Raw genomic sequence first — 25,054 nt, 5'->3', positions numbered from 1 at the left:
AAAAAAGAAAAACTAAAGCAAACACACATAATGCCAAGCCATGCACATCGCCATGAAAAGCCCTGTGGGACGAGACTGAGACAGAATGAAAGATGGGGAGGCAGAGGAAGATTGATGGACTTGGAAGGAGCAAAAGGAAATAGAGAATCAAGAGATTCAAAGAATGACAGCAAGAAGGGAAATTACAGAAAATGAGGGATGTACAGCGAGAAAATAGGAAACAGTGAGCAACGGAAAAGAGAACTTCATGTGGACAGCAGACTGACGGGATTGTTTTCATCGATGCGTCGTCTATTTTCATCCTGCTTGAAAAAAGCCAAATACTTTTGCTGCTCAGAGAAATCAAAGCTCAGATTGCATGAATTATTTCTTATTTGTCAGCAGGATTTGTTTTTAACCCTCCATCTCCTCTTGAGTCCGGGGGCATAAAATAATTATTCTGCTACGGACCAGAGACCGGGAGCATATCGCTATCAAACAACCTCCACGCTTTTAATATTTTATCATTATTTCTTTCTTATTCTCGCTACCGTTCCCAGCCCGCACTTCCCTCCTTCTTCTACAAGACAGTGATGGCTTGAGGGTCGAGGCACACGCTTCAGATTGTATTGATTTTGTTTCATTGTCGCGCGCCGTCAGTGCCCGGCTCTCGTGGGCTCGCAAGGAGCATCAATTCATCATTTGTGTAGGAGAAATGTGTTATTTACACAAACACGAGCACCGTGCGTCAAATGTGCTGCAGAGGCTCCCGCAGGACTGCAGAGCCTTGGATGCATGCGTTTTATCATCAATCAACTCCGTCTTCTGTATTCCCGTCATACTAACACGACCTCAATGCTGTCTCCAGGCTTGATCTTTATGAATGAGTGACGCACTGCATCTGCGAGCAGGAGGTGGTCCGCGTGAGTGATGGATTTGGAAAACTTTGAATCAGTAATTATGCCCGACTCCTAACAAGTCTAATATATTTGGCTGCCAACCTTCAAATAAAATGGTTTCAAGTGGTTCTGCAATCCATTCCGGCTTCCTCCCACAGTCCCAAAACACGCTTGTGAGTTTATTTGGAGTGTGTGTGCGTGCATGTGTGCGTGCGTGCGTGTGTCTTGTTTCATTCACAACAGAAAGATTTTCAATTTGTCATCATGAAAAACTCAGTCACAAGATTATAAACCTTTCTGAAGTCTGATTTAGTTTTCTTAGGCCCCATTTTTAACGTTTCAAGTGCAAATGCATCGTTTTTGTGTTTTGGTTCCAGAAAAGTTTCACGTTTACGCAACAAAGTTTTGAAAATGATTTCTGTCTGCATAGAAATGGTGAAAACTCTGTAGTTTCATGTAAGGCCACTAGTGAGTGCTGATGCTTGGTTTTGCATTGAACCACACCACGTGTTCAGACAACAATAAGCTATAAACATGAACAATTTACCAGACGTTCACATGGACAGACCATGAAGATTGACTGCTTTTACATTCACCGCCACCTGTAAAATTACCAAGTCCCAGGAGAACATTGACTGGGTTATGACAGTTATGACACTCTGGAGGCAAACATCGTTGCTATTGTCCATCATTTCGCGCAGAAGAATAGTGCAGAAGAACTGTGGCCGTGGTGTGCATGTGCAGTAAAAGTCGCATTTCCAGTAGCTCTGAGCACCACTTATCTTATAAATGGACACACAAAACACAACGAAAGTTTGGTGTTTTCACTTGAAAATGTTGTTCTGTTAAGCTTTAGTTTTTAGTCGCTCCACATTCATCAATAATGAATCATTTATACACTGAAATCATCAAGACTTCACAGTTGCTGCATCCTGCTGTTCTGCTATACCTGCACCTGCCATCTCTTCTCCGTTGCACCAAAAAAAAAAAAAAACAAGACTCTGTACGAGTTTTTACTCAATGCGTAACTTATTTGTAAAATCTCTGCAGTAGTTTGTTTTGGTAACATGGTGCCTCACTGTGGAGGACTCAAAGTGAAGAATCCTGGAGTTTTCTGAGTGACTGGTTGCTGCCAAGTGGAAGGTTCATTTTTGGTTCGACTCAGCAGTTTGATGGTTGTAAGCTCAGAAATCAAGAAGCTGCACATGAACCATCGTCTCTGTGGCTCAACAGTCTTACTGTGAAGAACGGCCTCTCTGGAGCAATACTGCAGTTCACTGAAGTCTGCACACTTTTCAGGACTTCTATTTGTGAGACTGACCATCTCAAGCATCTCAACACACCAGTGCAGGTGTCTCCCACTGTGGGAGTTTTTCTTATTAATGTCAAAACTTTGCACACATTGGCACGTTAAAGAGGAGGTGGTTTCTATTTTTCTGCGGCTCGCCACGGGTCTGTCACTGAGGAGATGGACGATGATACAGTTGGCATTGTGACAAATAAAACTCATTTTCTTAACTTCATGTGCAAAAATGTGGCGTTCAAAGATGAAACTGAAATCTGGCCCCGTTAAGTTTTTCAATCGATTCTGTTTCGCAGATAAAGATTAAAAAAGTGTTTTTTCACTGCTCAAAAAAGAAAAGGGAACACTAAAATAACACATCCTACATCTCAATGAATGAAACATTCCAGTTGAAAATCTTTATTGTGGACATTAAGAATAAAATAACATAGAAATGATCAATTTAAATCAATATTATTGCATAGAGGTCTGGATATGGATTCATACTCAATGTAATATTTTATTTCTCTATGCTCTGGACCCTGTGCTGACAGAAACAGCACATGCCTCATCTGCCTTCTTGCCACAGCTCACATTAATGTGCCATCCTGGATGAGCTTCACCATCTGAGCAGCACATTATAAAGGGTTTTAAATCCAGCACAATGGTTTTAAAGACAGGGCTGCATTCTGTCTCCCATCCTCTTCTCTGTCTACACCAGCAGTGTCTCCTGCAGCAGAGAAGGAAGGACTCTTTCACAGTGTGCTGATGTGACTGACTCCCAGGCAATGCAACAGTAACAGCAGGAAGTCTGTGCTGTGGGTTCGGAGGGAAAAACCCAGAGCACCTATTTCAACAGGTCCTGTTTTGTGATGAAGCTATGTTGTAGGTAAATTTCTATTTTTACTGAAAAACAAAGTTTCTCTCCAAGTTTGTATCTCATGCTTCATCTACCAGTGAGAGCACTGACAAAATGCAAAAGCGACCAAAACATCAGTCAGAAAAGAGAATGGACAAACAATGTGTGGTTACCTGTAGAACCACTCTTTTATGAAGGTGGCCTTGCTAATTGCCGCTCATTTCTACCTGTTTTCTGCTCCATTTGTACAACAGCAGGTGAAATTGATTCACAATCAGTGTTGCTTCCTAACTGGGCAGCTTGATTTAACAGATTTGTGATTGACCTGGAGTTAAGCCTTCTCTTTAGTGTGTGTGTGTGTGTGTGTGTGTGTGTGTGTGTGTGTGTGTGTGTGTGTGTGTGTGTGTGTGTGTGTGTATAGTTAGAAGTTCGCCAATTCTAGTGCTGGTAAGTTTGATTGTTGCAATTACATTGGAGAAGTCAGTTTGAGCCATTTGCACTTCCATTGTGAGAAATTGATCTCTCACTCTGTCCTATTCATGTGATAAACTGTCCTTGAGCATCTCACTCAACCCCAAATTGCTCCCTGTGGAGGTGGAGGAACCTTGAACGGTAGCTGTCGCCACTGATGCGTGGGTGAGTGTGATGAACAGTGTAAACCGCTTGCAGACTGCTGAAGCTGTGGAATTGCACAAAATAGTAAATGAAATCCATTTATCATCACTTTTTATTTGGACCAAGTATAAGTCTGACAACTTGTGTGTTAGATTCCTGATTGCTGCATTGAAATGAGACTTTTGCATGTATTAGACTGGAATGACAAAAAAAAATCTTCAGGGAACGAAGTTGCTTCCATGTTCATTTGTTACCATGGAGCACTGAGCACTAAATTCAGTATGATGCCATTGAGTTGGACATGTCAGTAGATGAAGCTATCAAACATATTGGAATATTATGCAATGAGATCTGTATTTGGAGAAGAAAAACGGCAACATGGGAATCTGCACATGTTTTCAGCTACTGTGGACCACATGCGCATTGTACAATATTCTATTAATCCTATTAATATAAACTCTTTCCAATAATTCACAAAATTGATCCTATATACCTATTATTCATGTCTGTGAAAGCTCAAAATGCATTGTGTGTAACTTTGCATGTCTAGAAGATGCCACTTTTATACATTGCATTAGGAGATCAGCAACAAGTGTGTGCACAATATCCTGTTTGTACCTGTTTTTATACATGTAAACTTTAATAGATCACGTCTGATACGAGTCTGTTCAGCATGATACAACATATTAATATAGCTTTACATCAAGCTCTGAGAGCAAACAATGCGTTCTTTTTCACAGTACACATCATGATTTCTCCTAATATAAAATGTGGGTGTTGATGAATATTTCCGCCGTGTCATTTAGCGATGTGAAAATACTAATATCACCAACCAAAACATAGAATTCAGAGGACGTTAGGCAGTGAACTATCAGTTAAGTGTATCACCATGCGTAGCTTTGATTATTGTTCTTTTGTTGGTGACTCACCTGCTGATACAGAAAGGGATTTAACCTGCCTGGCTCTCCCTTTTCATCAGACTGACTGCATCCAGTGATCCACTGATCACTGATCTGTTTCTGTGGGTTTCCCGGTTTGCCTCAAAGCAGCTCTCTTCAAACCTTCCCCGGTGGTCGGCTGCTTAAAATGCAGCGGTTCAAGCTACTAGAGACTCCACAGTCCTCCTGACGACATCTTAAAATGTCTCACACTGAATCTTCTAACGATTTATGAATATTAAAGAGCCACACGCAGCCCAGTTAAATCACACACAACAGACTCGCTGCTCCTCCGCTCTCCTTCGCCACAAAATCTATGAGTCACAGAGGAGTCATGATTGTCTTTACATCTCTGTCAGGCCGCCGCTCCCCTCGGTGTTCACGGCCAAAAGCCCTTTCATTTGTGCAGTGTGATTCAGCCCGAGGCCTCTGTCAGTCTCTCGCAGGCTGTAATATGTCTGTTTGTGCGGGTAAGTGCAATAGCATTAAATATAAACATTATTCTCCGCAGCGAGAGGAGCGAGCCGGCTCCAGAGGACTCGACGGAGGCCAACAGCGGCTCCGTCATGGAGACTGATGCACTCTGAATCATCTCATTCAATAAGAGACTGTTAGTGCGGGAGAGGGAGAAGAGGAGGACTCTGAAGTCCCAGCAGTATTCACTTTAGTTTGGTTCGTTGCTGTCGGTGTGTCTGGACGTGTGAATGGAGAAGAGATGCGTCATATAAGTCCGTTTAACTTTCATAAAAGGTCGTATGTTATAACAGGCAGGCTGAATAACACATTCGGCGACCTTGGTGCACAAACAGTGATCCCGAGTAAAACTTTGTTGTGGAAATGAACCAAACTCAATCAAGCCGAAGCTCAACCACTTCTCCACTGAAATACATTGAAGTTCCTTATTGGAAGATCATTTGTTTTCGTTTCTCTTTTCTTCAAGATGGGATTAAGACCTGCAATTTAATTCATTTGCAGTGTGCCGCAGAATGGAAGTTAAAGAGCAGTTTTACAAAACATAAGTATCATATTTTCAATATGAGATAAATGGAGACACTAAGTCTTTTATCAAATTGTGTAAAATTTTCAATATTTTGTGGCAACAGCCTCAGAGACACCTTATTTGTTCTGTTTGAGTTTCATAAGAGCACATTAGAGGCAGAGAGAGGCTGCAGGAGTGAAGTCTACATAGCGGCATTAAAAAGCCGGGTCACTAAACCATTGATTGCAGTCGGCCTGCTGATCTTTACCAAGAGAATCACAAAGCATCGAGTCGAAGGTAATTCATTAAGACCTGAATGGGATGAGGAGGCTCATCGTTTTCCCGGCTGTTTGTGGGTCTAACCTCACAATGCCGTAGTTTAATGTTCTTGAAGAAAATCAACTAAATCTGACTCTATATTTTTTTTTAGTTTGGTGGGGAAAAACAGAAAAAAATATTTAGAAATGTTATTTATTCAAACAGCAAAAAAGTCCAAATAATTTCCAAGAACCTGAAGAACCCTGAAACAATGTAGTGATGTCTTTTCTTTGTCTATTCGCTTTGAGTTTGCCTTTAACTCTGTTTACATGAAAAAGTTTCAAGTGAAAAGGTGTCATTTTTGCATTTTCATTGAAGAGAAGTTTCACGTCAAAACAGCAATGTTCTGGAAACTGTCTGTTTCCATGGATACGGCAGACACGCTGAGAATGACGCTGTCATGTAGGGCCACTAGCGGGTGCTGCTGAAGGTTTCTGTAATCAAACCACACACGTGTGTTATAAAGGATAACAGTGGGAGTGCACGGACATTCTCATGGACAGACATCCAGGTTGGATTGTTATTACGGACGACTCTCAAATCTAAAACTACCAATTCCCAGGAGAACTTTGACCGGGAGTCTTGACAGTCTGGAGGCAGACGCTGTTGTTATTGTCCATCGACTCACATGTGAAGAGGAATTATTTATTATGGCCGTGGGGCGCAGTGGCAGTCGCGGAATGTCTGAAAAGCTGCTTTTCCCCCCCATTTATATGCAAGTGGAGTGTTTTTAAAGAGTTCCATCTTCAGAGCCTTTTTCCAAAAGTTGGATTTTCAATGGCTCTGAGCACTGTTGTCATGTAAACGAACACCCAAAACACAACTAAAATATTTCCATTTTCACTTCAATGTTACGTCAATGAAAGGCTGTGATCTGTTTCAATACTTAAGCTCCTGTTTCTATTTCGGCAACATAAACTGTGGTGATTCTTGAAAAGTTAGCTGGTAAGATTTAGTCATTTTGTTATTTTGTTGAAGTCCATCTCATCATGATCCAGCACACGTTTCACTCCCATGATCACTTTATTGCAAACATTGTAAAAATAAACAAATCGCCTCTGCTCTGTCTTGATACTCCACCGTGCAAAAGCAGATAATATTCAACATTATATATGAATGTTTGCTTGACTGAGAACTGCGTTTTAACTGACATGTCCATTTCATTATTTCAAGGCTTTTCACAGCCGTGCACATCTGAACCCACAGTGAAGATCATGAAGGTCTCTGTTTTTAATAACAGTGAATAATTCTGAAACGTAAAAATATCTGAAACAAGAAGACTTTTTAGTCCTTGAACAGCTATAAAGCTTTTTTTTTTCTCTGGAATGATGTTGCTTTGATTCGCAGTGTGGAAAGATGTGCGCAGTGCTCTTTTTTTTTTGTAATGTGTAAAAGGTTGCTCAAAGCTGCCTTCACGCCATGATTCATTTATTCTATTTTTTCTTTCCATTCCAAAAATATATCCAATAATATGGAACATCAACACTCCCGCAAAGAAATGGCGAGCCGCATGCACGAGGAGAGAAAGATGAAGCGAGTTGGAGAGTAAATGCTGACAAATCCCAGACTTTCATTATATGAAGCATGAAAGGACGCTTGATCATTCACTCGCTCATCTCCCTCTCTCTCGCCTTCGCTCCCTCTTCTTTTACATTTCGAGATGTGATAGTGGTTACAAAACCACTTTCCTGCAGAGAGACTGGATCTCTGGAAATTCACAGACACAGAATGTCAGACGGACCAGCATCCATCTCCACGATGGCAGGAATGTCTACATTAACACACACTTCATATCGAACAGACAGGTGGAAACACACACACGTCTTTTCCAGTGGATGATTCCTCTCCTCTCTGCCTTCGGCAGCACAACCTTCTGAATGGAAAGAGGACGGATTATACATAACAGAAGAGGGCTTTGAGTTTTCTTCAGGTGTCTTTTTCTGTGAGTCACACTAAATTAGCAATGTTGATTTGAAGAGTGGAGAGAAAAAAAACCCATTAAAATTGGATATTGTCAACTGAAACGACAACATTTTGTCGAGCTCTGAGTGAGTCCTGGTTTGGTGTTTTCCTGTCTTACTTGATCAGGGATTTAATGACTTTTCTGCTGGGTAACTCCTCACCTGCTCAGGTGTTTGTTCTGAACCCTGATTGGTCGGATGCTGCCTGTCGGCCATGACGACAGAGGCGGGTAGATGACGGGAATCCTTATTTGAATTTGTGCGTGTGTGTAGGAAGGGGCAGTGATGGATATTTGTGATAAACATGGCATGAATAAGAGGATGACATGACTTCATTTCAGATCGGACTCTTACAGAACAAACCAGAGGACTGAAGTTCAGAGAAAAAAGTAGAAAAAGAGGATCATTACACACTGAGCTCTGAACACTGGCGAGGACGTGTCGGTGCTCGGCCAGGTGTGCTATTTGCAGCTGGATGTGTCTCTGAGAGAATCGTCGCCTGTTGGCTGTCCTCGGGAAGCCAGAGCTCGCTGCCCCTCATTGTTTTTCTTTCTTTTCTTTTTTTTTCCCTGCTGGCCTGAGTGAGTATGTGGAGGTCAGGGTAAACTCTGTCCCTGCTAATGAAAAGATGAAATAAAGTTTCACTCTCTAAAGCGACCCCGAACTGTGCCTTAACCTTCTCTCTCTTCCTTCTCGATTCTCTGGGAGCATTTTCTTCCTCTCCATCCTGCCTTCTTCTTTGTCTTTTTCTCTGTTTTTTTAAGTCATGTCCTTATTGTTTCCTTTGCTTTTCTTCTTTGATGTCTTCCTCAAATTTTCTTTTAGTCTGTTTCTTTGTGCCATCTTCACGCATGTTTGTGTTTTCTTCTCCATGTCTTCTCGACACTTCAGTGTCTCTTCTCCTCTCTCTTCCACTCGGTCTGTGTGATAAACTCAGGAAGCGGGTGCTTATTCCACAGGTAGAGTCTCTCCCTGTTGTTTGATGCACAGCTGTCTTATAATGAATTCATTGAATAAACCAGACTCCGCCGTGGTTCTGCTGTGGAGTAAATACTGTGCATCTTCTCCCACTGAGATGTTCGTCGTTGGGCCTCCCAGTCTTTCCTCCTCCTTTTTTCTGCCCTCATGTGATTCCACTTGATGGGCCACAGGTTAAAAATCTAAATTTATTTTGAGGGAAATTAATTACAGAAAGTAATTATAATGTTTTTCCTCCCATTAGCGATTGACTGAATCCCTGCAGCAACTTGCTTTTTGCATTTTAATACCCCTGGCTTTTAACAGGGAATAACTATAAAGGCCTTTTTTCCAACAGATTTTAATTCATTGATTTTGATTCATTCCATACTAAACAACTGTGAAACACTGCAGAATAATCCATACGAGATCCATGTTGTATGTTAATTAGGGTTGCCAACTCCCAGAGATTGAAATAAGGGACGCCTCTCACGGGCAGCTGAAACAAATAGGGTTTTTGGGGGGTCAAAAACGCATATATAACAGCATTTTGCGACAGTTATACCTGGTACAGACTATAAAAACACATTAGGCTACTGCATTACACCTACAGTAGCAAGATTGTAATAACTCATGATCAGCTTGATCAGTTTGTATTTGAGGCCTACAGTGAGACAGTTATTATTCAAGTATCATCATCATCATAGACAGCAGCTCTCAGCCACTGCACCGGACGGTAGAGGAGCTCAGCAGCTTTTTCAGAGGCCGACTGAGACGCCCTCAGTACAGGAAGGAGTGCTGCCACAAGCCTCTCATTCCCACCGCTGTCAGACTATACAGTTCTACTGTGTAGAATATGTGCAATAATCCTGGACATTATAATATCCTGCACCCGCCCCCCTTCAAGAAATTCAGTGACACTTTATCATCCATTCACTCTGCTGTATACATTCACTCCGCTCAAACAAATATTGCATCCTATATTGCATATTGTATTGTATATATTATATATTCCCTGTTATATTTTTAAGATTCAGGTTGCACATACAGTTAGATCATCATTGTCTTTAGCTTCTATTATCAATCCTACTATGATTTGCACAATTACTTGTTAATTATTGCACCATTCATTACTTTTGCACCCCGCTGTGGGTTCTATGAGCCTATACACCTGTAAATTTCTCCACTGTGAGATTAATAAGGTCTTCTATTCTATTCTATTCTATTCTATTCTATTCTATTCTATTCTATTCTAGTCTATATTTATTGCTAAATGTGCAAAATAACATCAAACAGCTGCTGTCTCTTCTGGATTTTAACATGTTCTTTTTTTTATTTTCAACTAAAAAAGTGCAAAATCAAAACTGAAAAACCTTCTGAACAAAAAAACCAACAAGGTGCAGTATCTAAACTGAAAACACACCACAGTCTGCAGCAGCAGACACAAATCAATGAACTAAACATGATATATCCGATATGGAAACGGCACAAACTTACATGTCTATGGAAGCCATGCTGCGCGCTGCTTTAATGTTTTGATTTACTTCTTCCCATGCGCTCTGTGACAAAACTGACTACTGGCCAATGAACTGCCGTAGCCTACTAGGAACGGTCTTCTTTTGACCAATGAGATAAGAGCGATTCTGTGTTGTCAAGCCATGTTTGTCAGCTCTTCGGTCACAGAACGTCAGAGAGCCGGTGAACAATTTACTGTAAGTTTTCATAAAAAAGCGCATGTTCCATTGCTCACGTTTCGACTCTCACAAAAATACGGAACAAAGTGCGTTCCTTTTCAGCTCAATACTGAACGCACACTTTTACGTCCAAATACGTAACAATTCTGTTTTTCAAGGAACGGTTGGCAACTCTAATGTTAATATAATCCCAAATAATCCCCCGTAATCAATAATTTACTACAAAAAACACAAAGTATATTGAGTGAACCGAACTTGGGACTTTGTGAAAAAAGTCACATAAAATAAATAAAAAAAAGCAACTATTTGTGAACCCCTGCAGCCTCACCTCAATTCTCATAAATCCTGTTGCAGCAGTTATAGATTCTGGTCATTATGTGGTTTCAGTATTTCATATATTTTATTTTGTAACAAGGCTTGAAGCGACGTATTTGATGGATTTTCTGGACTTGTGTTAAGGCTGCACTGTGTTGTTATTGAAAAGGAGCGGCAGCTGCTAACATGTTTAAAATAAGAGGTTAAGCCCTTTCCTGGATTTAGTTTATGTTGGACTTATGCTTCACATCTGTTTCACTGTGAATATTTGATGCTTCCACTGTCGATAAAGGTTTTTTGTATCAGATGCTCCCTTTGATGTCAATATCTGTTTCCTCTTATTGCTTTTTCTTTCACTATATCCGTCATTCTTTCTGGGATCTCTGGCTGTCGTCCCTGATTCCCTGCCTCTCTGCACCGCACCGCAACTTCTGCAGGGGGAAAAAAAAAACTTGAAGAAAATTTGAGTTGGTAGCAAGAAGCCGTTCAACAATAGTGAAGAATGAAGGACTGAGGGAGAATTGTAGTCTTGGCACTCTCCTCTGCAGACAGGCAGCGCTCGGCGGAGAGGACGGAGATGCTTCTGACTCGTGCCACTCCGAGCCTCAAGGCAGGCTTTCTCTCCGAGGTAAAACCAGGTGAGACAGAAATATTGAGCTCCTCAGGGGCCTCCCAGATGTCAGCCAACATCAGCTGCTTGCAGGAGCCCGGTGGGTCGGAAGTCTCCCCGTACAAAGCGCCTGCCAGGAGCTCCTCTGCAGTCAGAAAATGGGTGGACATGATTTCAGAAACATGCACGCAGGTAGCTTTTTGTCAAAGCGCCCTCGGAGAGTGCCGAGTGTGTGAGGTTACATTCGTAGCTGACGTGATCTGGAACTGGAGTTTTTATTTCAGCCGCTGCAGATCGACATGATTACACATGCAGCAATACTCCAATATTACTGAGACGTAATGGCTGCGGAGGTGTTTATCATTATGCTGCCTTCCCACCAATCACTTGATGGATGTTATGATTAGAAGGTAGAAATGCACGACTTCCGAGTGAATCAGGGTGCAGCCGAACGCGTCTCTTCAGCTTTCCTGCTCTATTTGAATGCGGTTCGCGCCCATTTCAGTGTCCCCTGCCTCTGAATTCCAGGTTCATGATATTGTTTGTTTGTAATGACGAGTTACTGTTGCATTTTTACATCTGCCTTCCTGCATTTTCCCAAATCTGTGGCATATGAACTTGGTTTTTTGGTAATGCATCCAATATGTCACATTTAAGTTATTTTGTTATTAAAAAAAACACATTATGTTGTGATATGGTGTCACTCAGTATTGTGGAGGCAATCTTTCACAGAAATCTAATGAGCAATAGACTGAATTTACCAAAGCATAAATTTGAATTTCGTCACTTCTTTTTCCAACAAATGTTTGGACTCATAGATTGAAATAAAAATGCTGATTTAAATATCAAACGTGGAAACAACAAGTCTTGTAATATGCTTAAATAACTCTCCGGGGTATTGCAAGTATTTCAACAAGAGCTTTTGTGGAAAAAAAGAAAGCAGACAGTATGAAACTTTCTATTCGAGCAACGTGTGATTTATTTTAATTCCCCTCAGAAAGTCGCGGTGACCTGAGCTGTCTGTGGTGACAATAATTTATTCGTCATCCACATTTTAGTAAATTATCCCCAAACTCTGCAGCCTGTAAAAGCAACTTGCAAAGAGAAAAAAACCTGGTCAGCCTGTTAACTTCGTCCCAGTCGCTTTCCGTCCTCACGCCAGGAGCTCGTCGTCTCTTTCTCTGCTCTGATATTTTTAAAATCTTTTTGGTAAAATCCCTAAAAATGACTTTCATTTTAATCTCTTGTCGCTGCCAAACTGTTGTTTTTCTTTAAACACAGCAGTTGACCATTGTTGGTGCGTTTTAAAGCAGCATGTTTCTCTGACAGAGATGCTGTTCTCTCGGCAATGTCTTCAAATGAAAACGGAAACTTCCCGTTTTGAGTGTCCGTTTACGTCAAGTGAACTCAAAACTTCTTGAAAATGATCCCAAAGTTTTTTTTTTCTCTCTTGTTCATTGCAGCCATAGATTTTTTTTTTATTCTTATAATTTCTCTGCAGTACTTTTTAGATATTTTAATCTGTAAATATGAACTAATTTTTTTAATAGGTGGAGTAGCTGGAGTAGCAGTTATAAATACAATAACATTAATCAACACGATGCAACGTGCAAACGTGCATGGAGCGAGTGTGAAGTGGGATGTTTGATTAGTTTGCTGGTAATTTCTCTTGAATTCACCAGAGTTTTCCTTTCGGGGGGGGTGAACCGTGCACGACGCAGCCTGCTGCTCTCCTCTCACATGCACCTATAGGAGCTAAATCTCATTTCCCTGCTGGGCTGTAAATCCTTGTGAAGAATAGCTGCTGCTTAAAACCCAAAATGGAAATGGAAATGTATTCCACTGGTTTTAGAAATATATGTATTTAACGTGGAGAGTCATATTTAATTTACAATGGGAAGGATTAAGTTCTTGCTCACTTCATTTAAAAGTCAAGTACGTTGGCAGTGATATACATATAATATCCTGATTTCTGTCACCCGTCATGCTGTTTCAAAGAATTACTTTTCAAATTCAGCTGATCCATACAATAGCTGCTGTATATTTACTTATATTTAGCACTTTGAACCTGGAAATCCCTCAGTGGGGTAAGAGGCAAGAGTTGGTTTATCGTTTATTTCTAAAGCATTGCTGCTTGTCAGGATGAACAGCCTCTAAAATGCACATATTTCTCCACCTGGATCCACTTCGTCGTCTCCTTTCTTCCACCACACCAATGAAGTTCACATGTTTGCAGCTTTATTCCCAATTTCAACCAGTCAATGAGCGAATAACTACAGAGGTCCACAGAGAAACAGACGTCAGGTGGGCACCAAGACACGGACTCGCCCTTGATCCAGATCTCCTTTTGCCTGATCACTTCCCAGCATATCCTCATAGTGAAGCAACAAGGTTTGTCGTTCTAAACAGAGGAAGGTACTGAAAATAAATTAGCCTTTCGGATTTGACTGTTTCCTCCCCTCTTTGAATTTGTTACCACTTAGTGGTTTGGCAGACCGGACTAAATCTTCTTATGGACCGGTTTTTGCCCACAGGCCTCATGTTCGACACTCCTCACATAGGATGGATGAATGGACACAGACCATAAAGACTGCTGGTACCTTTCAAATATAGACATTCTGATTTGTAATTTAATTCGGGTGTACAAAGTCTGCCTTGGACTGCACAACAGTGTCCCTTTTTGAAGTTGTGTGTCTGTTTCCAGATCTGAATGCATTTGATTAAGTGTTATTTGAGTTGTTGTCGAGGTTTTCTTCCTGCCGAGTTGTGGGTATGTTTGAGAGTATGATTTCATTAGGATGCTTTTGATGTGCTTTTTTCCTCCATGCTTTTAAGGTAGATGTTTCATTAACAAACATCAAAGGTAGAGCTCTCTCCCTCCGCCGCCGTCTCTCTGCTTCACACTAACACTCCTTGGTTTTGTCTTTCCTGATATTAAAGGTGCGCTGGAGTGCTTGTTCTACCTACTCTTTCAGCCTTCCTTTCCTCTTTTTTTTTTTCTTCTCTTCAAGCTTCCCGCATGTCACAAGATTGCGCCTGAAGATGGGGAGAACATTTTCGTGAATTCTCTCTGCCTCCCTTCCTCTGGCCTTTGTTATCTCGCTCCTTCTGGTCTCCACACTTCAACAATGTGATCGCCTCTATATGAGCACAAATGTTTTTTGTCTTTAGCGCAGAGTCCCTGATGTTTGTTCCCTGCAGTGAGACTCTCTGCTCAACGGGCATTGCTTTCATTTCTCTATTAGATTCCGAGCTTTTTTTTTCCCTCCTTGAACTTCTCCCATCTGCCTTTCTCATTTGGTATTTTTATGCACTTTTACAGATATTTTCTTGATGTTCTTTTAAATGCGGAAAACGATTGTAGAAACTGGTGCATGTGACAAATTTTGGGGATTTTTTTTCCATTTTTCTTGCAGAAAGAGAATGCACCAATGTTTTGCAGTCCACGTTTTATTTCACCGTTTGGAACTTCACAATAACTCAAGAGCAACAAACAAGCAAATGTGTTTTTACCTGCAACTGTGAGGAAATAAGGCCCTCGCGGTGGTCGATATCACTCAGCCCTCGTCACGTTGCTTCTGCTGTCATTTTAATGTAATAACACAATTTCTTTTGAGAGCGTGTGTTTCTGCAATTTAATCAAGCCGATGCTTTTTCCTCGAAGCAATATACATTTAAAAATGTATTAATAGAGGAGCAAGTGTTTCAGCATGTCTTATTCAAAGACGCAACCCAGAGAAGCTAAAAAAAAAACTCCAGTCACCTGCCACCTGTAGCGTCCAGAGGAAAACAGAACGAGCAGGCTGGAAAACACGTGATTAAGAAAGTGCAGGTGTTCACGCTGTGATCAGGAGCTCTAACCTCTCATTTTTGTTCCAGGTACTTCACAAACATATCCATCGGTGGGCGGGACTACTCCTTCAACAGTGACGGCTACCTGTCCAAACCGCTGCTGGACGTCATCTCCTACACCAACGGCAGAGGCTGGGAGGAGGTCAGTCTGCAGCCGGGCCGACTGGCGCTAATTATCCTAACACGGCAGCTAGATAGACTAACTGCAATTTCACAGCCCATCAAACACGCTAACTCATCACTGCTCACTTTCACCTTCCTGCAGCCCCCCTCCAGCCCCCCTCCCGCCTCTCCCAGATCTCATTAGGCCTGCCCTCCTCTCTCTCGCGCTCCTCTTGCTTGTCTCGGTTTGTCAGCCTTGTTAGCCGGCGCTAACTCGGGAGTCCAATACCCTCGCCGTCAGGGGCCGTGTATAGCATTTGTACAGTAATAGCGCCAAATCCGAGGTCTGCCCTCCGTGAGCGCTTTCAATACCTCAGGACTTCCTCCGACCTGAGAAAAACAAGGAAACCTTTTTGTGCTTCCCCGCTGTGATCCATTTGCTCCTGACCTTTTAAGACTCAATATGTTTACCGATGAGAGCAGACTCAGGGGCACCTTCATTTCAAGGAAGATAACCAAAGAAAGTAAAATCAAGTAGAAAAAGGGAGGGGAACACATCAGCCCGGCAGCGTAAAACTACTAAAAGCGCTATCAGTTCTTCACCTTCCTATCAAAGCTAAACTTTCCCCGGAAGCTGCAGCATTCAGCATTGTTTTTCAGTTTGCCTCGATAGAAAAGGATTTGATAAAGGTTTGAGGATTTTGATTGGTGTGACTTAAAGCAACACTAAGGAACTTTCAGTTTTCGTTTATTTTGGCGGCGCCAGTGGACAAAAGTGGTAGTGTTTTGCCTGAATGAATACTACAGTTCCCATGAGGACTAGCACAACGTCGTAAAATGCTGCTCCAGGTGGCATGCTGTCGGACTGAACTCGCCTATATTTGTTTCCAATTGCTGTGTGAAGGACGGATAGCGACGAGGTAATGAATCTAATGGTGGCTAAACAATGTTATATCATGATGTGACGCATGCCGTAAAGCAATCCGCACATTTGGAGTTTCTTAGTGTGCAGGGTTCCTACCACCCTCCTCACAGCTGCTTAGTCCAAGTGAAAGCAATACTGACGCCCTCAGGCCGTGACAGAGGGGTCATTCAACTAGCTGTAAGTCGATGTATCATCACAAAAGATATTAAAATATTTTATTAAGGTTGAAAAGTTCCTTAGTGTCGGTTTAAGGAATAAGTAAAGAATTCAGTGAATTGTCTGAAGACCTTCAGTGTGTGGAAACCATGGTACAAGGTCTTCACTGTCTGTCCACAGTGTATGATACTCCAGTGAAGATCAATCATTCCATGAAACCATCAAACTATACACAATATTGCACAATTCCTGCCGTCAAATATATGCTTGAGAGGTCGGTAGAGTTAAGCATGAATTGTTTCATGCTTGGAAAACTTCTCCTATGTTTGTGTTTGTGAGCGTGGACACGTCTCCCAGTGTTTGTCTTGGGAAATCAGTGGTCGTCCTCAGGCGCTTTCACACTTGCTGTTTTCTGTTCAGCCCTGTTGAATCTTAAGACCCAGATAATACGGTACGCTGCATCAACAGGTGGTTTGGGTTTCAGTTTTAGGCTTTCTGGTGTGGTGGAGAGCTTCTGAAGCTGGAAAGTTTATCTCAAAAAGCTCCCACACAAGATGATTAATTTAGTTGTCACCGTTCTCAATCCGCAAAGCGTTTCATAAAAAAAAACAAACAAAAAAACAAACAAACAATGCAGAACCGACATGTAGCATAGTGATCAGTGCTTTTGATCAATAGCGTACCTTTGTCTCCATTGTGAGCCAAATCTGTCTTCAAAACTTTTTCTCCCTCAGTTGGTTGTAGAGGTGTGTCTGGCGATTGATTCGTCTGTTGTCTGAACAAAATTTTCCAAGATCAATCGACTTGTTTAGGAAAATGAAAAATGTCCAAAAAGACCCTGTTTAAACAACGATTTTAAATGAAAACGGAAAACCTTTGTAAGTTCTGAGTGTCTGTTTACACGACAATGGTGCTTGAAATCACTAACACGACAGTAGCTCAGTTGGTAGAGCAGGTCGTCTCATAACCGGAAGGTTGGTGGTTCGATCCCTGCTCCCGCAGGCGTAAAACTGTCATTGTGTCCTTGGGCAAGACACTTCACCCACCTTGCCTAAGTATGAAAGTTGTGAGAGTGAATGGTGGTGGGAGGGGCCGATGGCGCAGATTGGCAGCCTCGCTTCCGTCGGTCTACCCCAGGGCAGCTGTGGCTACAGTAGTAGCTTACCACCACCCAGTATGGAGAGAATGAATAATGCAATGTAAAGCGTCTTTGAGTGTCCAGAAAAGCGCTATATAAAACCAATGCGTTATTATTGAAAGCACAGCTTTTTGAAAAAACTCTTACTCAGTCTCCAGATTAACAGAGAAAATTGCAAATCTTAGAAAATACTACGACTTGAGAATGTAGTTTTATAGATGAGAGTCTCTTCTGATATCAATCCATTATCATCTGTCCATTCGGATGCCTGTGCACTCAATATTGTTAATGTATGTAGAGTGCAGTTATCAGTGGAAGAGTGGCTGAACATGAAAACTACAAACATGAAGCTATTCTAAAACTAAAACGCAAAAATGAGGCACTTTTACATGAAGTGTTCATCACGTAAATGGGGCCTGAATCTTTAATGAAGTACATGTCCCTGAAATATATAGTCCATCTGAAGAACTCTTAGAAACCATCAGTCTTTTCAGAGGCTCTTTGTGGATGCTCTTCATTTTCCATTCCATCCTGGTCTGTTCAGGCTCAATACGTCCCATCAACTCTCTGAATCCTTCTACCTTCAAACGTACTGGAAGCAGATCATATGAAGTCATTGTCATGAAGATGAACAGCGTTACATTCGCTGGCTGGGCTGGATGGCAGGTCGAAGGATGAGAAACTATCCTGAGCCTGGCTTCCATCGCTCACTTCTTGTGCTCTCCCCTGCGGTGGCCGGCGTGTAACCATGGATAGACATCCTTCGTAGAAAGCCATTCAAACATAGCATGTAGCACATCAGCTTTCTCCGCTACTAAAGAAGAAATAATGGAGTTTAAATTGTCTTGATTGCTAATGAACAACAGGAAGTGGATGTTTCTTATCAAAATCACAGACTGGTTGATCGTTTTAACATTTCCTGGCCAAAAGTTTTGTAAAACAGCCAGGCTGTTAGCAATTGCAGTGGTTGGCTTAAAATCTCTAACCTGTCAGAGCACAATATTCCAGTGTGCATGGGAGAACCATTAAAGCGATACTTCAACATTTTGGCAAATTGGCCCATTTAGCACAATTCCTTAGTCATTTTGAACAGCATACTTACTTTTTTTGTGAGGGCGAGCTGTTGTTTATTCAGAGGCGAGTCGGGGAAGGTTTTCGGGATGGACACAATGGAGGTGAACGGTATTTTGGTCCCCCCTCGTCAAACTCATCAAATACACAATCCAACAACCCCAAAACACTTTGGTGGACACGTTATAATCCGCACATTCACTACGCTGTGAAATATTAATGCAAAATTATGAGATTGAGTTGTTTATGCGAAGATTGCTAAGACGGAACTACTTACTAAATATGGCGTCTGGGCGTAGTGATTTCAAAAGAAAAAGTAGTTCCCAGTATTTGCTTCAGTGTCGTAACGCTACAATATTATTTGTTGGTGTTCCACAGCGTAGTGAATGTGCGGCTTATAACGTGTCCACCAAAGTGTTTGGGGGTTGTTGGATTGTGTATTTGATGAGTTTGACGAGGGGGAACCAAAATACCTTCCACTTCCATTGTGTCCGTCCCAAAAACCTTCCCCGACTCACCTCTGAATAAACAACAGCTCGCCCTCACAAAAAAAGTAAGTAGGCTGTTCGAAATGACTAAGGAATTGCACTAAATGGGCCAATTTGCCAAAATGTTGAAGTATCGCTTTAAACCGGCTCTATGTCTGTATCAGTGCTTTAATTTAGAACAATCCAATGAAGACTGGGATGTCCACAGAGCTGGAGTCATGACTGTAAATCAGGATACGCAGTGACCTAGAAATGACTGAAGATTCTCACAATTTAAATATCTTCTCATGGAGTGAAGCTCAACTCCAGCTGGATTATTTCATTTGTTCATTGAGTTTTTCACTGAGGAGAGAGAGCGCTGGAATAATCACACTGTAAAAAAACAGCTGTTAATTTTATCACTTTTTTTATAACTGGATGCATGTTTACAGAACCGGCAGTGTATTTTATCATTACTTTCATGGTATCCTACTGTTACATTACATATTGCATCATTCTTTTTATTTATAATGACATTGACATATGTTTTTCCACTGAGTGCTCAGTTAGCACAGTGTGTCTGACCACACTTGTTCTTCCTCACTGAATCGTTTAATCCGGGCTGGATGCATTTTGAAAGTGTCCTCGGTGTGTTGCAGAGGAGCCAAGTAGTCTTCCTTTCTTTATTTAAGTGGAAGCACAGATGCTTCTGGGAAAAAGAAAAAAAAAAAAAAGATGTAAAACACCGATTCAACCTCTTGAAGATAACATATTCCAGTCATGTATATCATAACAATTTGCATACACCTTTGCATATATACACCTTTATGTGCATGGTTTATATGTAAATGTTTCCCCACAGCTATAGTGTATATACGTAACTCCTTCCATAGCACACACACGCACACAAACAGTAATCATGTCTGAAAAGGAGTAGGAGGAAGCCAAGCTTTTTTATTCTCTGCTTTTCTCTCTGAAATATATTCAAGCAAAATTTAAACTGGAACTTTATTGAGGAACAATGCCTTTCTGAGACATTTTATGGTGGGTGGCACATGCCTGGTGAGCATATAAACACACACGCCACACCTTTTTTTTTTTTTTAATATATTATGTCAGTGTGGACAACACATCTTAATCAGTAGCGTTGAGTGAGACTATGAGTCAACCTCTGTGATAGTTCACACTCACCCTCCTCTCTAAACCCTATGCACCCTATGTATTTGTAAGGCGGACGTACTGCAAGCTACTCGACCGTGTCCTCAGACGTCCCACTCATCGTAAAACAACGCATCTTGACAGTAACGCACAGATGATGAATCTTGAATTTGGGAGAATATTGAACTGAACATTTTCAGGCCTCATCCGTGCTGTGATTGGTCCTGTTTAACAGACGAGCCTCAGAGCATAATTCAGATCTGGAGAAATACGTGGAATCAAACCTGACAAAGAGACACACGTTCAAGAAAAACAGAGCTTTAAAGTGCATGTATTTTTGGAGTGTGTCGTCTATTTTCAGTTTGTTTCTTGTGTTTGATTCGATCTCTGATTTCTGAGTTTGTTGCATCAGACTTGTCTGTCTTCTGGCCTTCAAGAGGCTTTGAGATGATACAACAAACCGAAGTAATGTTTCATCTTCGGGAACCATAACAAGACCAATTCCTCTCCTTTTCTGATACGTCTCGTGGCTCTTCTGTTGAGTTTTCCACTGAATGAAAGCTGACAGAGCAGATAGGTCACTCTCTCCTTCTCTGTGGGTTTGGAGGAAGATAGATGAAGGAGAAACTGACCACAGCCTGCAGGGACGAAAAAAAAATAACAACAACAGATAAGACTTAGCGTTACACTGCTGCTCTGAACAGACATCTGCTGTGTTGCTCCTTCATATCTGATGTTCAGGTGGGGTGAAGAGCAAATCACCAGTGTGCCGAGTTTCAAACAAGAAATCCTTCCCACAACTTCACAATGACTCAGATTTCCTCACTTTTTTGCTGATATTCTCTGAAAACTCTGGCCGCCAAACTTTGTATGTGAGACAACCAATCACATGAAATTCCATTTAATATTAACTTCCCCTGCATAGCTGGGGTTACATCAAAGCCAATCATTTTGATGTATTAATTTTAAAAAATGAGTCAAGAAAAATTAAGCAGCCTGTTTATCGGAGAAAAACAGATTCCCTGTCAAACAGAAGATGTGTTTTGGGGTGTGTCCCATTTTAATCACCTATGAGAGAAATGGAGGACAGCACTGGATCACATGATCACATGAGTTTGAGAGCTGCTCAGGAAGCTCGGACCACATCTGAGGGGCGGAAACACGCATGATCAACAGGCCGAGCAGCAGTGCTGCGGTGTCAGGTTTTCAGTTCATATTCGCCATTTGGCAACTGGAAAACAAAACTTCTTCTGAATACACTATTTGAGCACTTATTGGGTATTTCAGTAGATATATCTTACATACTCTGCTGCTTTGCATATTTTAATATTTGCTCACCTCCTCAGTGCCTTGCTTTCAGTTCTGTGTTGATGTTAAACTGCAGATTTTAATGTCTTGAATGATAAATTTTAATTTTCAGCATACTACTAAAAGTTTTGTTGGAGCAACAGTGTGTGCCAGTTTGGATAATTGGATGAATTCATTTGTTAATGTGGAATTGTGATGTTTCCTCCTTGATTATTACCAAACCATCTTCCACTTCTCATTTTTTAAATTATATTTTCCAATTCAGACCGTCTTGTGAAGAACTGTGGGTCGTGACAGTAGATGTAGTTTAGCGTATTTTGGGTTCTTGTTACAGTACCTACCTATTCCATCCATCCGTTCATCTTTTTCGGCTCCGCTTTACGTTGTGGAGGTCGTCAGTCTCCCAACACAGAGACAGAGACAGACACTGACCGTTCACCTTCACCTGTGGGAGGAGAATACAGAACATGTAAATTTCACACTGGCCCGGTGTGCCGATTACTCCACCACTGTACAGCGGAGAAATCACCCGAATAAAAATGTCCTCTGTGTATAAATGCATTAACAGTAGATGAGACGATTATGTGTGGCAATAAAAGAGACTGTTAGTGACAAACCCAAGGAGAATTATTACCCAGCTCTGAAGTTTCCCTCAGCCCCAGTCACTGTTTTAGAATTTTTTTTGAGTTCATCCCATACAGTGTAGCTACTTATAAAACCCTACAAAGAATATATATAAGGCCGGCTTTTCCCCCTATTAATGTTCTGTGCGTTGGGCTTTCCTTACCCGGTGTTATGCAGTCCACTGCGTGGGAACAGCATGGGGGCCTCAGACCTGCTGGATGTGATCTGTGGACACCTACTCGAGCCAGTCGAATGTCCAGTATGTGCAATGAAAAGACATTTAGTGACAATAAAACAGATGCGAAGCCAACTTCAGGTGCTCAACATTATTGTGAACAAGCCATTCAAATTCCTGTAACTGCTTAAAGACTTTACAGGAGCAAAAAAACCTGAGAGCAGCGGCAGCTGGGGTGAAACCAGAAGGCAGAAGAGTTGAGCCGAGGACACTGGATTGTATGTAGACATGTATATAAACAGGAAATGTGAATTGTTTGCCAATCCTATAGCATTAGTCGTGTGTGTACCTGTGCGCCTGCCTCTTATGTTTAATAGTGGTTGAAAATCATCATCCTCTCGACTTCAACGCTGCCTTTGACACCATCAGCCACTCCATCAGCCACCCTCATCTCACTGCCTTAAACCAGCTCAAATCATGCATATCCCACAAACGACAGTTCATCTTCATCAACATCCTTCCACGCTTCCCTCAGTTTTCCCCCAGTCACACAATCTGTATTATCATACAGATTACATAATCTGATGATATCCAGCTCCTCATCTCCACCGTGATGACACACTCAACCCCGACAACCCGAATCGCTGAAATAAAATCCATTCTCTTTAAACTGAACATTGATGGTTTTCACCTCCCTCTTTCCTTCAACCAGCACATCAAATCCATCATCAGAGCCACCTCCTTCCTCCTCCTCCTCCTCTCTGCTCATCTCCTCCTCCTCTTCCTCCTCGCCTTCATCACCTCCTGTCTGGACTGTAACGGTCTCACCTTCAAAAAACAGCTCTGTTTCTACTTCTCACTCATTCTCCCCTGTGACCACATCAAGTCTGTCCTCCACCAGCTCCTCCATCCTTCAGAGAATTCACTTTAAAATCCTCCTCATGATTTGCAAAGCTCTAAATTACCCAGCTCCAGTCTCCTGGCCTGGACTCCTTCACGAGCTCGCGAACAGTTCATGTCTTTGTAGAACCTAAATCTCTCAAACTTAAAACTCTCAATTCTTTTTTTGTTTGTTTTTACCTTCATTTTGTTGTTGTACAGTTTTTCTCTTCACTTTCTAATCTGTATAAGCGACATACCTCCATTGTGGGCTTGATGAAGTCTGTCTTAGCGTCGCTTAGCTCTTTCTGTCCCGGATGCCTCATGCAGTGACCGTGAAACCCCCCCCCCCCCAGAGGGACCACAGTTTGACCCTCACTGATCTGAACATTCGCTCTGGTGTCAGGTGTCAAAGCATCACAGTCATCTGGCTTCATATTTGCTGAATTAACCTTTCCTGACCTGAATCATGACGTCTGTTTGCAGAGCTCAAGAGCACTGGCTTCACAGCTCATTGAGAGATCTGTGACAATATTTATCCGACAGTGAGAGAATTGACAGACTTTTATTTGCTCTCGTTTCGGGCTAAAAAACACATTTTAGGATTTTTTTGTGAAGCCTTTCTACCTCTATCAAGACACGAGCGAACGCTAACGGTGCTAACCTGCTGAGTTCCCCAGGAGGCGGTAAACAAATCCAAATCCCTTAATTCAGGCCAGAGTGAATATCCAACTTTTTTATTGAAATTAAATAGAAGTGGGAATCCACATTAAAAGAAAACGTTTGGTTCTGCTGTCGCGTTTGATCCACCAGATTCACATGACCTTTGGCCTCTGTTCCGGTTTCTTTCATTAAACGGTGCAGAGAGGAGCTGAAAGCTAGAAACACGCGAGCTCAGAAAGAGGAAACATTTTCTTTATCAATTATCAGCTTTGATTTCACTTAACGTGGAACTGAAAGTCAAACCAGGGAGCTTTTTGTGACTCACACTTCAGTTTATCATTTAATGCAGGAGTATCAAACACAGTTTGGTTGAGGTGATTATCTTCCATGGCAGGATCAGCGATATCTCGGCCAGGGTCTCGTCGTCTTGGGTCGTCTCTGCTGCTCTTGCTCGGTGGTTTGATGGGCCGGGTTGGAGCCTCTTGCGGGCCACATCTGAACCCGACGCTTGAAGCAACGGCTCAACAGGAGGGTGAAAGAAGAGCAGAAACCACGAGAGCAGGGCAGCACCAGCAGCTCAGCTTCTGAGCTTTGGTTTGATCGCTCCCACTGGCGAATAATATTCACTTTTTTTTACTTCCATAGCTGCTGAGGATACATCTCACTTAACTTCTACCAAGATAACTCGTTAGATTCATCCGATTCTCCTCATATCTTATAGCTTATTCCTCAGTTTTATAGCCATACTTGAATATTGTTGCCTTTGTTCTTTTATGGTGTTTTCCTTGTCTGGTATTTATGCTTGTGCACGCCGCTGCAGCTCAGAAATAAAAGGCTTCTTTTGTTGGATTTTTCGCTGTCAGTCGAGCCTTCTTTCATGAGCACCATATGAATGCCAAAGTTTTGTGCTACGTGATGCAACAACACAGCAAGTCGTGTGAAATTTGTTTGCACTCCGAGCATAAACAGGCCGCGTGCGGCGGATCAATGAGGGAGTGGGACGGGTGCTGTTTTCACCGCCGCGATCGAGGAGCCGGAGTCCGCACAAGTTTTAATTCCATTCCGGCTGAATTTAAAGGCGCAATAAAAGTTTTACGACCTCACAACCCGGAGTGATCACAATGCATCTG

General features: G+C 41.9%; 1 protein-coding gene across 1 annotated transcript in view; it reads left to right on the top strand.

Moving 5' to 3' along the window:
- grin2da (glutamate receptor, ionotropic, N-methyl D-aspartate 2D, a) overlaps positions 1–25,054 on the top strand; it is a 141,677-nt gene that overhangs the window by 48,402 nt on the left and 68,221 nt on the right. Inside the window, exon 6 of the mRNA XM_030119989.1 lies at positions 15,286–15,400. Within this exon, the coding sequence (XP_029975849.1) occupies positions 15,286–15,400 (115 nt within the window). The remainder of the gene's footprint in view (positions 1–15,285; positions 15,401–25,054) is intronic.

This window comes from Salarias fasciatus, chromosome 22 (genome assembly GCF_902148845.1).
Source record: "Salarias fasciatus chromosome 22, fSalaFa1.1, whole genome shotgun sequence".
In the NCBI taxonomy this organism is placed as follows: Eukaryota; Metazoa; Chordata; class Actinopteri; order Blenniiformes; family Blenniidae; genus Salarias; species Salarias fasciatus.
Note: the sequence above shows the minus strand (reverse complement) of the source record. Positions and strands in the feature narration are given on the sequence as shown.